Below are 13,946 nucleotides of genomic sequence, written 5' to 3'. Positions count from 1 at the left end.
CGGCCACGAGAGGGTAGTGTTATCTCTTCTTTTTTGGGGGGCCTTATGGTGTCTATTCTGTCTTTTTGACATGTCATGCCATGCCTACTTGAGGGCATCATAATGAGCACCCCCTTTGGCTCAAGAGTGGTATCAAAAAGGATTTGCTCACGCATAAAAAATAATGTAATCTAACCTATTTTATAAAATTGATGAAGGTTTGAACATTGAGATTGTTTAAACAACAAAAAATGTAAATGCCTCAATGAGAAAAGTGTATAAACTTCTAATACTAATTAGCTGATATGTTTTAAGGCACTACTCGTGGCCTTAAAACATTTATAATAAATGTAAACCATAAAGCTAACTACTTCGCGGACTTCATTTATTGCTGGTATTTTTTGGAACCTAACTCCAGCGGAAAACAAGGGAACACTGTATTTGCAAGTTATGCTTAATTAGCTACTACAGGAGTAAGGTAGAAAACCCCGAAATAGAAGAAGAACAGTTTGTACTCATAATAGATCAAATAGTATACCAGCTGATACTCAATTTCATAAATCTATATTTTGCAATGCTAATATGACAACCAGTGCATTGCACTGCCGTAAGACCAAATCGCTTATGATCATTTTTATTAAAATAACATTTGGTGTTTTACATGACCAATGAGCACTATACTTTGACAGTAGAGGTGTTTCCACATTACTGTTCAGCAAGCCCTGAACATTTCCTTTTGAGTGCAACAAAACATAGCATTTAAATTATTTTTTGTCTGACCATATACAATAACTCATTCACTGCCAGCCTGGTAAAAAATTATCTTTGACGTCTATAGCCGTCTTTGGCAATGAATGTGTTAAGAAATAACAAATACAAAGTACAGTTTGAATCAGGATGACGAAATAACATTAATAGTTACTAAAATCTATTCACGCATACCCGCATATTTGTGTGCTTTTTTTTTTGTAATGCCCTCAAATGTGACCCTAACCCATGCTTCTTATAAGGCACCATGTTAGCAGAGGAGCATCTTAAACTATGAATATAGGCAATTATAAACATCAAGATTAGCATCGGGCTTGGTCCCTAACCTCTGTGAATAGTAAAAGTTCTCTTTATTGCTAATAAACAAACTCTTGGCACATATTTAAAAAGTACAGCCAGCGATTTGGTTCACTATGCTCCTGTATCATGTTGGAATGGGCTGGCTAATTTTCAGACAACTCCAGTAGACGGTCCTGGCGAGGGCCAAGGCAGCGATGAAGACGAGCAGCACCCACGCGGCGTAGATCCCGTTGGAGTACCGAGCGGGCCGCCACGTTCCCACCTGGATGCAAAATGAGGGTTACGTCCGTCCAGACGTTGCGTTCTCCTCACCTCTGTTAACACTCACCATCAGTCCCACGGTGGAAGCGGCCACCACGGCGAAAACCATGAGACACAGCAAGCTCCTCCTCCTCGGGTACCGCCAGCCAACGGAGGAACTGTAAAAACACCAAACCAAACGTGGACATCACTTCCTGTCGAGGAGTTCTCGAGGCAGATCAGCAAAGAGGAGTTTACACTTTACGGCAGTGCGGACATCTGGACAAGGTCCTGTCGGAAAACTCCGTCCACTGGGAGAGAAACAGACGGTGAGTCGGTCGCATGAGAGGTTACGGAGGACGGTTGACATATGCGCGTCGTACCAGGAACGTATTGGAGCAGTGGCCGCAAATGACTCGGACGCCGACGGGTGAGCCCTGTGGTTCTGGACTTTCCCTGCCGATGTTAACTGGGCCCAGATTGATGATCCGTTTACTGGGAGGAAAACAACAAAAATATCATTTTAGGACACTCGAATGAAAAACAACATGGATACGCTGCAAAAATTGGTCTTGAAAAAAGTAATGAAATTATGAATACAGTATATTATTTAATGTAAGAAAAATGCTACGGATGATCGTTTTCTTTTTTTTTGTGATCAGCAATGAAATGCATCGATCAACATATGCCAATCACATACATTTCCCCCGGAAATCGGCAAATCACAATTGGTTGCCAATCGATCTTAACACTAGGGCTGGGAATTTTTGAGTCTCACGATTTGATTCGATTCCGATTTTTGGGTCTGCGATTCGATTCAGAATCGATTCAGAACGATTCTAGATTAAAAATTATTTGATTGACAATGAGTTCTGCTTCAATTTATAGATATGCAAAGAATTGTCATGATCTACTCCAGTCTGACTCGCTAATGCTAATTAGCGCGCTACTCGTGGCACTTTTATCACTCATAAGAGCGACTATTCATACAAAACGCTTCATGAATGTATACAGAGAAGCATCTTGACATCCTACACTGCAACAAAAAAAAAACTACTTTTGTTGGGATAACTTGATCATGACTTTTTGCTTCTATGTGGCTACAACTTAACAGTGTATCAGAACGAGCGGATCCGCACTGCCCCTAAGTGGCCAAATCGTGTACAACATGAACAGTGCTCCCAATAAAGGCACACACAAACAAGAGCAATTGAAATAAAATCGATTTTGGCACATTTAAAATCGATTCTAAATCATACTAAATGAGAATCGCGATTCTTATGAGAATCGATTTTTTACTTAACACTTATTTTATATAGATAGGAGAGGACCTGACCGACAAGAACAGACTAGACGAGACACGTCTAATAACCTAATAATATTTGGAATGCAAATAAAATGTTCTTTCAATAAAACTGCCCATTTAGAAGAAATATCTTTGCAGACTACCAATCTTAGCTCGATTTTAGTTTTGGTCAAGTAACGTGGTCCAGAACGTGTGAGCCCACCAGTACGGTCGTGGACACGCGATCTTCTGCGATGTGACTTTGCAGATGAGCAGACAGCTACACGGACATCGGACATACTTCTTCCCAGCCGGAGCGTTCTTGATGGGCTGCAGAAGGAAGGAGAAACTGCAGCGTTTTAAACCCTCTGAAACGTACAATGCGTAAGAAGTAAACATACGGAACTCACAGTCGCTTCATTGCAAACGCCACACTTGACCACATGCTGGTGCGTCTTGCCTTCTACGCAAATGGCTCTCTGACAAACGCGGCAGCTGATGACTGTAGCATTGCTGCCGCTATCTGGGCTGCTGCGTGGTGAGTAGGGCGGCGGTGGTTCATCGGGCACCAAGACTAGATGGGAAGAGAGAGAGGCTTTCGTTTAATATTTGGCTCATCACAGATGCCTTCGCCATCCACATTTTAAATCTTTATAAAAACATGCATTTGAAATGCAGGGATCATTTTTGTCCACTTGGGGTCGCCATCCTCAAGTTACACACATTTGCAGTATCTGTAACACTGAATGTGGGTTTAAAAGGCGAGATTGAGTGATGTGATTTAGCGAATGAGAGATGAATGGTGACACTGACACAGCAAAATAAGGATTGTTGTTGTAATTTTACATGCTTATAGTTTTAAAACATTACGTGTTCATATTTGGTATACAATATGACCAAAAAGAAATCAAGTGAAAAACATTTAGTGACCATCAACCATAAAGAGCTCAGGCAAACTCTCCAACATGAAGTGGGTCGTATATGTCGACAGATCGGAATGTCACATTTCTGACATACTCTGGGCTTCAGCGAGGACTCCGTTCGATCTTCCTCCGAGAGATTTACCGACGTCATAGTGCTCGGACAGCAGCGGTGACCTCTCGCCGTCCGCCATTACTTCAAGCGGGTCTCTACTAGTCTCATTGCACGCAGGAAGAAGCCGGACAACAGAGACGACTATTCTGCAGTTCGCTCTTACAATTTCCCCCCCGCGACATAAATCCCCCAACGTTGACAGTGCGGAGAGCGACGACCGAAGGCGGAAGTGAAAAGCCGTAAAGTAAACACGAGTCACATGACTGTGGATGTACGCTGCATTCGAGGATGGTCAGAAGTCGGACTTTTCAGAGTTTAAACCAGGAAATGTGTACGGGAACGCCCCGTTGAACTCCGAAATTCCAAATGTGAAGTTAGTACATTTTTTAAGTTATTAAATACCGACAAAGCTTGCTAAGTCTTAACCCTCCTCAATGTCCTTCCAAACCCTTCAATATCCTTACAAAAAGTAAAAAACAAAGGAAACACAGTTTGTGTCCAAATCCACACGGCTGGGTCCTTTCTTTTCTTTTTTTTTTTAAATTGTATTTACTTTATTCAATCATGTCAATTTACAATTAGGATCATGTACGTCGAACAAGTACCATTCAAACATGAACATAAAACCAAAACCAAAACAAGAAACGCTAGGGGGTAACTAAAAATACATGTCAAATAAAATTAAATACATATGTTACATTCAACACAAGCAGAAACAGTCTTCATTGCTTTTTCTTTCTTACAATATCTAATTGACAGAAAATGAAGCATGAGTTCATTAATGAAAGCCAAAAAAGAAAGCTTAATTTCCATAAATGTACACTTATGTATGTGAAATTTTGCCAAAATAATAAATAAATTAACCAAAAACACCTTTGCTTTGCTTTCTCCATTTCTTTCAACAAAACCAAAAATAATATTCTTCCAAAATAAAACAAAATCTTTGTCAAAATAAGTTAAGCAAACAAAAATCACAAGTTGACCATAGTTTCCGGAGAATCACAGCAGAAGCTACAGCATATATCAATGTTTTTCTTAAACCTTTTTACAATATAATCTTTAGTAGGGTAAATGCGATTAATTATTTTAAATGAAACTTCTTTAATCTTGTTTGTTATCAAATAATAATTGGGCAAGAGCCAGACTTTCTTCCAAATAATATCGTCCACAAAACCAGACCAATACGAATCGACTCGGGGTAATACGGTAATCTCTCTCTGAAAAGGCAGTCTTATTTTGTTTTTACCAGAGGATTTTGAAAAACATTATTTGCCTGCAAATGTACGTGTTGTAATCCACCATTCTTTGAGAGAATAATAATAATCTCACATGCAGCTTTGGATCACATGGTCGGCCTTGTTGGAGGTGCTTCATACCGTAAAGATAAACGAGGCTTAAATTGTAAAGACTAGTAGATTGCTCTTGTTCATTTTCCTGAATTATCATAATAAATTAATATCAGCAATCATATACATTTTCCACTCTCCTCAGATGAGGGCTGAAAACAGTAGAGAGGAACTTTGTGGCCATCTAGTGTACGGTCAAAACTAAAACTGAGGCTGTTTCACTAAATGACAAAGAATAGGATAGTAGCTGACAACTTGGCTCACTTTTGCTAAAACAGCAATGACTTTTCTGTTTTGGCAAATATTAGTATTAGTCCCACAGCTACATAACAGTTTGCATGGTGGGAGTCATCAAATTACTAAATTTCTGACATGTGGGAGGAGTGAAAAAAGCTCTCCTGATTCATGAAAACCACAGCTGTCTCTTCCTTGACAAATGTCTTCTTGTCAATTGGAATGTGTTATGAAACTGGAGTTCCCAGAGAAAACATATGTAAGAACCGGAACAATATACAAACTCCACACAGAAAGATCAAAGCAGATATTCAAACCCTTAACTTTAATAACCATTAGCTCAATGTTCTGCCCCCAATTAATTGATTATGTTTGCAACTAAGACTTGTCATCACACAATTATTATAACAACCTCATAAAAATAGACTTAGGGAAAGTCTGGTTGCTTGTTACCACAACGCAATCTTTTGGAATGTGGTCGACCGAGCTTTCTTTCTATCTATATTTCTATCCACTCACAAACCAAGAAGATGTGATGTTTGAGTATTCAAATTTTTATTTGGATCCAAGTGAACACGTGCAAACACATAAATGTCTGTAATGATTATAAATGGATTTTTACCACATCAGCTTCTTCCTCATTCTTGTTAGTTTCCCAAAACATCTGCATGTAAGCAAAGAACTGGTCTGGCAACCACTGGAGCGAGCGCAGGACTTTTTTTTAGACCTGAGTAGCTATTTCAATCTTGCGCAAGCACATCGGAATAAAAAACGGGTTAAGGGGGGCGAGCCCATGATTCATTCAAAATGGTGCGCAGCTTAAAACATGCACAGTTGCACACACACGGAAAGTCACATAGTGATCAACGTTTCCTCATGCTAAGCCACACCCATGGACATTAATTGCTGCAATTCAAGAAGCTGGCCAGACCAGCGGCACTCCTGTTATTATTAGTGTGTCCGTCGGCCATCATCTGGGGCTACCTGCTCAATCTTGTTCTTACTTGCCTGCGGCTACCAGACATTCAGCTTCCAGAGCGCAACGATGACCTATGAACCGCTCTTGAATGATTATGGTATGGTACGCTACTGCAGTGTAGGGCGAGGGAATGGTTGCCACGGAAACCAGCAAGGGGGCACTTGAAAGGCCTGCTCTTAACACTCAATGGCTCCGCAGGTGGCTGCTCGCTACCAAGTGAACTACCAAAACGCATGCATCCCAGCCTCGTAAGCGAGCCAATCAGGGTACTGTGGCACAGAGTCTGTGGTCTCAAGTCTTTGTGGACAAAGGATGTCATTTCGGGGTACTATCACATTATAATGTTAGCCAGACCTCACGGTTTGTGCTCCGTTAAGTTGCCTGGTTGTCTGGACCACCTTTAAATGAAGTCATGCGGCAAAAAAAGAGGAAGAAGAAAAAAAAAACTGTGTTCTCCCTCTTCCAGCCTGAATGGCCTCCAGCAAATCAATGCCACCAATGATGGCATCACACACTTGAACCCGTAGACGAGGTCAAGCAAACGCATCCTTCCCAGTAGTGTTAATTTCGTCAATGAAAACTAAACAAAAATCATTTTGTCAACACACACAAAACTAGACTAGACTAAATTCCTCATTAACTCATTCACTGCCATTAACGGTTATAGACGTCAAATATTCATTTGAACTATTTCTATTAGTTTAACATTTGTTTCCACTTTTGTTAACAAGAGTGTGAAAACCTAGATTTTTTTAATTGAACATTTAGAACAGATATAAAATGTGTGATTAATCATGAGTTAACTCATGAAGTCATGCAATTAATTAAGATTAAAAAATGTAATCGCCCGACGCTCCTAATTTCTAATAATCTTTTCTTTTTTTAAATCGAGTCAGGCGATTCATTTTTTAAATTGTAATTAATCGCATGATTTCATGGTTAACTCACGTTAAATCATACATTTTACATCTGTTCTAAATGTACAATAAAAAACATTTCTAGGTTTCCATACTCTTGTTAACAAAAGTGGGGAAAAAATGTTAAACTAATAGAAATAGTTCAAATGAATTTTTGACGTCAAAAGCCGGCAATGGCAGTAAATGAGTTAATAAACAACAATTGGGTCTAAATCAGTATGCATTTTCGTCGATTAATGAAGACGAGATGAAGATGCACTTCACTTAATAAAAACTGGACTAACATCTTTAGTTCATGAACAAAACCGAAACGAAAATTAAGGTAACATAAATCCAACGGCTATAACGTTCCAACAGTAATGTCAATCCGACTGCTAACTAATGCTGACTAACTTACTATCTCATAGCATGGAGCCATAGTAGCCACTTGTTGATATACTGTAATTGTGTTTTTTTTTTTATCAAAAAGATTAGAACATTTTATGTGAAATAGTTTTAGATCTGAAATGTTCAACATAATCTGACCAAAAAAAATGCAGAGGTTAAATGATTGTCCTGACTAAAACTAGACTAAAAAGTTGACAGTGTTTGTTGACTAAAACTAGACGAATACATTTGTTTTCTTGGGACTAAAATGCTAAATACATAGTCAACTAAAAACGGACACAAAAAAAAACGGGATGAGGTTGACTAACTATGATAAAAACTAACAAGCGTGATTGAAACTGGACTCAAACTCAGACTCAATTTAAAAATGTCGGATAAAATTAACACTTCCCCCAAGGCCACAGTGCTGCCTCTTCTTTTAGGTAAAACCACCCCAACATAAAAGTGCTGCATTGACTGGTACCATGGCAACCAGCTACCAAGCTGTTTGTGTGCACCCCACCCCCAAAGAGACCCCTCCACCTGCCAGAGGAACGTGACGCTGCCCACCTTTGACCCTAATGAGACCTGGTGTCACGTTGATATCAACACAGTTCTGTTCTCAAACTCTCGCCAATGAGTGACCCCTGAAAACAACTTTTTCCTTTGTCAGGTAGGTGCGTGCAACTTTTCTTTTTTTCTTTTTTTAAGACACACGTCACACAAGGAGGTGTGACAGCTCTGACGAATGCTGAAGTAACAACCAAAATTGTCAGCAAGGTAAGAGAATTGTCTCATTACTGGAAAAATCTGAAAAAAAAAAACCTGTTTAAAAGCACCATAGCATCAGAATGGAAGAAGCGGTGTGGAAGATCGGCTCTTTACAGGAAGCCAGTGAAAATGCAGGAAAGAACAAATGCTTCCTCAATTACACGAAAACATGTTTGACCTGACACACCCCCACACTGAAGTTAATTGCGTAATAGCAGCCTGCCATGCCTCACCTTGCATTCTGCTGTTCAATTATGGGGACGCCTAAATTTTCCCTAAGAGAACAAGTCAGACTGCAAAACCAGGCGCTCATATCAAATGCTCCTCTGTGACTTTTTGTCCCGAGCTACACAAGCACGGTCCAGTCGTCAACCATGCATGGCTCTTTGTTGGTCTTGTCGCTGCTGGCCTGCAGCTGCCAGGCGTTTAACTATATGGGCACAGCAATCACCTACGACCCATTGATGTCCTCTAATAACACGGTACGTACCCTCTTTCCTTTCCTGAAGCATACATCGGCTTGTGCTTTCTTAATGTCAGCTCCCAACACAACCTAATGTTCCACAGACGATCGTTCGCTACAAGTTGAGCTTGCAGGAGTGCGGCAACCTCACCGTGGTGGGCTGTCCGCTGGACGTCTGCACGGTCAACTTTGTGTCGGTGGAAAGGGTGGACGAGAAAAGCGGAGAGTGGTGTCAAGATGAGGTGATCGTGCACGTGAACGCCACCAACTCCGATTATTTTTCAGTGCGGTGAGTCTACAGATACAGAGCCTTGCACACACACACTTCCACTTCGAGCTTATCGGGTTTCTCTACGACTAGTTGTCTTCTTCCAACTCTCCTTTTTTGATTTATCAGAAAGTCTTCCCTCACCACTTCTAGCGGCAAATAATACAAATAGTACTAGAAATGTGAACCAGGGAACATTAAGACACTAGTTAACTCACGATTAATCACAAATCTTATATCTGTTCTAAATGTACAATAAAAAAATATAGGTTTTCATACTCTTTTTAACAAAAGTGGAAAAAAATGTTAAACTAATAGAAATAGTTCAAATTAATTTTTGACGTCTTTAGCCGTCAATGGCAGCGAATGAGTTAATAAGGCATTGGATGGAGAATATTTTGAATCTGTCATGCGGTGATTAATTTTTTAAATTATAATTAATTGCATTACTTCAATAATTAACTCACGATTAATCACAAATTTGATATCTGTTCTAAATGTACAATATTTTTTCTAGGTTTTTATACTCTTGTTAACAAAAGTGTAAAATATGTTAAACTAATAGAAATAGTTCAAATGAATTTTTGACGTCTATAGCCGTCAATGGCAGTGAATGAGTAAAAGAGAATTGTTTGAATGATCTGTGGAAAATGTGTTCTCTCCATTTGAAAAGAAAGTGGGAAAAAACATACAGCGGTCCCTTGAAATACGTGTTTAATTTGGTCCCAGACCACACTCACAACTCAAAACAGATAAATGTTTTGAAAAATAAATAGAAATGATTCCTGCCCAAAAACCCAACAAATTGTTTTGTAATGTGTCTTTTTGTTGTTGTTTTTTGCACCCCAAAATATTGTGCTTAAAATGTTTTATTAAATAATATTTGGGGATAGGTGAGTATACTAGTGGCCATTTTACAATCAGGAAGTAGAACTGAAAAATTAGGATAGAAAATGTCCTGTTATTTCATTAAATTTTATGGAAAAATACTATATTGGGTTATCAGTTTTATTTTTCTAAAGTGACTTTGAATCTTCTGAAAAGTGCTATACAAATAAAATATACTTACTTTTTTGTACTTCTAACTTCAATAGTTATACAGATTCACATTAAAAAAATTTTTTTTTAAGAATATCTCTCTTTCTCTCTCTGGTCTTCAGTTGTCTCTATTTCCAAATCATTTTAATTCAACCTTATCTTCTTTCCAAAAGTCGGCACTGTCCCTTTTGATGAGCTCATTCCAGATTTGATCCATCCCACATCCACTCAAAAACTCCAAATCATGCACAAAAAAAGTAAGTATATTCTTGCTCTTCCAGTCTGGACGGCATCCAGTGGATCAACGTCACCAATAACGTCACAGATGTGCTGGCCGTGGCACATCTGGAGCCGAAGACCAGGTCCGACACCAGACGTCCAAATGTGTCCCCCCGGACCACCATCCTTCCCGTCCTCAGGTACTACTACCCTGACACTTAAGTGTGGGCAGCGTGGCAACCAACTGTCACCTCACAGAACGTTTGCATGAATCCCCAAGGTTCCCCTCCAACTGCGAAATACACTACGTGAAGGTGCCCGCCTTTGACCCAGACGGAGATGATGTGCAATGTTTTCCTGAATTCCCTGACAACAATCCCTCTTTTGTATATATTGCGAGTGTAAGTGACCGCCACCCCCGCAAAACAACACCCTCCTTGATTCCCAGCTCTGTGATGACTGCTCCTTGTTTGCAGGATTGCGTCGTGAAGATCATCCCAGACATTAACGGCACTGTGGAGGGCGCGTATGCCGTCCAACTACACATTGAGGACCGTGTTCGCAGCGAGCACTTGAGTCTAATTGACACCACAGGGAACAGGGAATTTCTCAAAAAATATGACAAAATTGGCTGCGTCCCCGTCCAGTTTGTTCTGAAGGGTAAGAAAGCGTGCACGTTTGGATTTGACTCACCTTGTCACAGCCCAGTCTCCTGTGGCAAAAGTCTTGAAAAGCTGAAAAGAAAAAAAGCTTAGGCTTAACGTGGACAGTATCCATAATACTGGGGTTATCATTTTGTATTTTTAGAGGTACATAAAAATTTGGCCACGTCAGCTGCATTTCTTTTCTTTATTCTTGCATTTTCTGCCACTCTCTCGCTTTCTGTTTTCTGTCTTTACTTTTGACTGTGCCTCCATGAGATGGTGTGAAGCTAAGCTAACCAGAGTTGAGTCATTGGTGTACCTAATCAATTGGCCAAGATGGCCGCCGCCCTGGGTGGGCGGAGTGGCGAGAATCCTGGGCGTACCTAATTAATTGGCCAGAATCCTGGGCGTACCTAATTAATTGGCCAGAATCCTGGGCATACCTAATCATATGTCCAAGGTAGTAGTAGTAGCAATAGTATTTGCAATAGTAGTAGTCGTACACAGGCCAAGCCTTGAGTACACAGAAAAAAAGGGGGTGAGTTGAGCTCAATGGTGAGAGACATGATTGGCTGAGGCAGTTGCTATGCAAAATAAATATATCAGTTTCAACTTTGGTGTTTTATTTTTATGGGGAACACACGATTCATTCAAAATGGAAAATCACTAGTAAACTTACCTGGCTTCCGTTCGGCCTTCACAACTTAGCAAACGCGCGATGGCAATTTGCCAGAGTTGGATATTCCAAAATAGTCCCAACAAAGCTCTTGAAGCCCCAGCTCACAACAGGTCTCTCTTCTGTCCAGTTGTGGTGCTCAAAAGAGCAAAAAAGAAAACACCGCTTTATTAAGTAGAATTATAGATATTGTATATAGTATATAAATAAATAAATGACTGGTAAAAGTACTCTGCAAGTAAAAAAAATTTTTCACAGTTGTATGTATAAAAGAAAACCCATTTTAAAGACTTTTATTTATATTATTCATCTACATTGTTACAGTAACTATAACTTTCCCCTCTGTGTAAATTTACAGTGATTCCACCGGTGGAGACGTGCAAATTGGGAGTATTCATACCCAAGTACATGTATCCTACACCTGAGGATGGAGCACATCTATACGCCTTTGTAAACCGTACCCTGGAGATTCCCATTCATGCACATGCAGAGGAATCGGAGTATGTGTTTCTTTTAAGTATTGCAAGTAATTTTATGACATTTATGGACATCAGTCAGCGTTTGTTCGTAAGTCAGATGTTTGTAACTAGTGGACTACCTTGAACCACACAAAGAAACATGTCACATGTACTGTACATCATATGCAGCAATGTACAACCATACAACCAATATAAAAAATAAAAAATAAATTAAAAGAAACATACAACCAATATTTAACTAATATCCAGAGCTGGGCACTTCTGTTTATCGTCAATGTTGTTTGCATGTGTGTGTTAGGCTCACACAGGTGCTGTTCAGCGGGCCGGCCGGCATAAAGAAGACGACGTTGGGCAGCGGCCGCTTCCTTCTGGAATGGACGCCGAATCAACAGGATTCAGGCCAACGTCATGCCATCTGCTTTGTTGTTCAAGCCATTCTAAATACAGATGTGTATGTATTATTATTATTATTTTTGCTCATTGTTCATTGGCACACTTGCTAATGTGAATATTGCTCTCCCACAGTGAAATTGACTCACCAATGCGCTGTGTCATCGTGGCGGTTGACCACTGTGAGTCGAGTCTCTTACTGTTACTTCAATAAATGATTTGACAACATCATCACGTGGCAGTGGCGGGCCGATCACCCAAAAAAAAAAAAATTATAAAAAAAAAAAAATCCTATAAAACAAGTTGAACCGTTTTACTCTGACTAACCAATCAGAGAATGCTATTGCAGGTAAGCTCGCTGGCGAATTTGAATTCTGATTGTTTAAAGAAATACCATTGCTCTTCTAGTTGAAGTTCATGAGCCTGCACTAGTGATTCTGAAGGCCCTGGGCAGATTAGGCAGCATCACATGCATGCTGAAATCTGATTGAACAAAAAGGGTCTCACCACTGCCACTTATCTACCAAACCAATCAATGACAGCTGAGTGATTTTTGTCTTTAGCGCTTTTTGGCCTGGATGTCAGGTTCCTGACTCGAAGTTACGATTCCTTCTACCTAATCCAAGATGTCGCCTTAGCGCGGGTATGCAATCAACACTCAATATACACAACACATTGACGCACACAGTTTAAGTGACGTTTTTTTTTTGTCCTGCAGCTTAAAAAGGAGCTGGTGTCACGAGGACTGCCCCCGGACATCGTGCTAAGGACGGTGAAATTCAGCGAGAAGGTCATAGAAAACGACTAACAAACAAACTCGTGAAGCATCTTTTTTTCACCTTGTCTCAACAAAAAACAAAACGATATGATACCAATGAAATAAATCATCATCAGCACAGATGCTGATTGTTAAATGTATTATTGTGTGCCAAATGCTACACACCTGGTTTGCTAGTCAAACTTGGCTGTAAAAACTTTTGCTCTAACCATTCAGAGGATGAATTTGGAGAGGTGCTTCCTCATTATTGTTTCCAAAGGCAGTTGAAAACACATTTGTGACATTGTCAGACTTGTTTTTTTTATGAGATTCTGTATTTTAAGAGTCCACTTTGCGATTGTGCACTATACTGTAGACATGTAAATAACATTTGGTTTTGCGCTTCTGATGGTCTAGTCATGGAATTACATAGGTCCGGTTACGTTACGTATGGACAACCTTTAAATAGGTGCCTTCATGAGGAAACAGATTTTTTCTTTTATTGTTATTTCACAATTTACGTCACGGGTCATTAAAATAATTGAGTCAATTGTCCTAGCTGACTGATTTGCATAGTTGCTGCACAACCAGTTGGGGCAGAGCAAATGCACGCCGAAATGGGGGCTGAAGCAAAACTTAATTTCAATGTTGCATTTTTGTTAACTTTGTCATTGTTTTTTGTAAGCTCTCCTCTATAACATATGCAAATAATAAAATACTGTACTAGACTGTTGAATTTGCATGCGCTTAGTTACATTAGACATGAAACAGCACTCCCATACCTACATATCT

At 39.8% G+C, this 13,946-nt stretch overlaps 2 protein-coding genes across 3 annotated transcripts; one reads left to right on the top strand and one right to left on the bottom strand.

Annotated features, from left to right (window-relative positions):
• Window positions 1–597: 597 nt before the first annotated feature.
• LOC147159724 (type I phosphatidylinositol 4,5-bisphosphate 4-phosphatase-A-like) lies at window positions 598–3,902 on the bottom strand. Of its 2 annotated transcripts, none has more exons than XM_086059619.1 (7): window positions 3,590–3,884; window positions 2,983–3,146; window positions 2,796–2,902; window positions 1,671–1,782; window positions 1,546–1,598; window positions 1,376–1,466; window positions 598–1,309 (listed from the first exon to the last, which is right to left on the bottom strand). In XM_086059619.1, exons 1-7 carry the CDS (start codon window positions 3,684–3,686, stop codon window positions 1,172–1,174), a joined length of 762 nt encoding a protein of 253 aa, XP_085915745.1. In that variant the 5' UTR covers window positions 3,687–3,884; the 3' UTR covers window positions 598–1,171. The 2 variants fall into 2 exon arrangements, with proteins under 2 accessions (XP_085915745.1, XP_085915744.1); XM_086059618.1 differs by having other exon boundaries at window positions 1,079–1,309; window positions 1,553–1,598; window positions 3,590–3,902.
• A 4,536-nt stretch (window positions 3,903–8,438) lies between these two features.
• LOC147159723 (uncharacterized) lies at window positions 8,439–13,894 on the top strand. Its single transcript, XM_086059617.1, has 10 exons — window positions 8,439–8,702; window positions 8,788–8,972; window positions 10,271–10,408; window positions 10,489–10,609; window positions 10,685–10,868; window positions 11,887–12,028; window positions 12,306–12,458; window positions 12,533–12,579; window positions 12,961–13,040; window positions 13,116–13,894. Exons 1-10 carry the CDS (start codon window positions 8,595–8,597, stop codon window positions 13,203–13,205), a joined length of 1,248 nt encoding a protein of 415 aa, XP_085915743.1. The 5' UTR covers window positions 8,439–8,594; the 3' UTR covers window positions 13,206–13,894.
• Window positions 13,895–13,946: the final 52 nt, after the last annotated feature.

The sequence above is a fragment of the Leptonotus elevatus genome, chromosome 17 (assembly GCF_054856555.1).
Source record: "Leptonotus elevatus isolate MCC_2025b chromosome 17, RoL_Lele_1.0, whole genome shotgun sequence".
Classification (NCBI taxonomy): Eukaryota; Metazoa; Chordata; class Actinopteri; order Syngnathiformes; family Syngnathidae; genus Leptonotus; species Leptonotus elevatus.
Note: the sequence above shows the minus strand (reverse complement) of the source record. Positions and strands in the feature narration are given on the sequence as shown.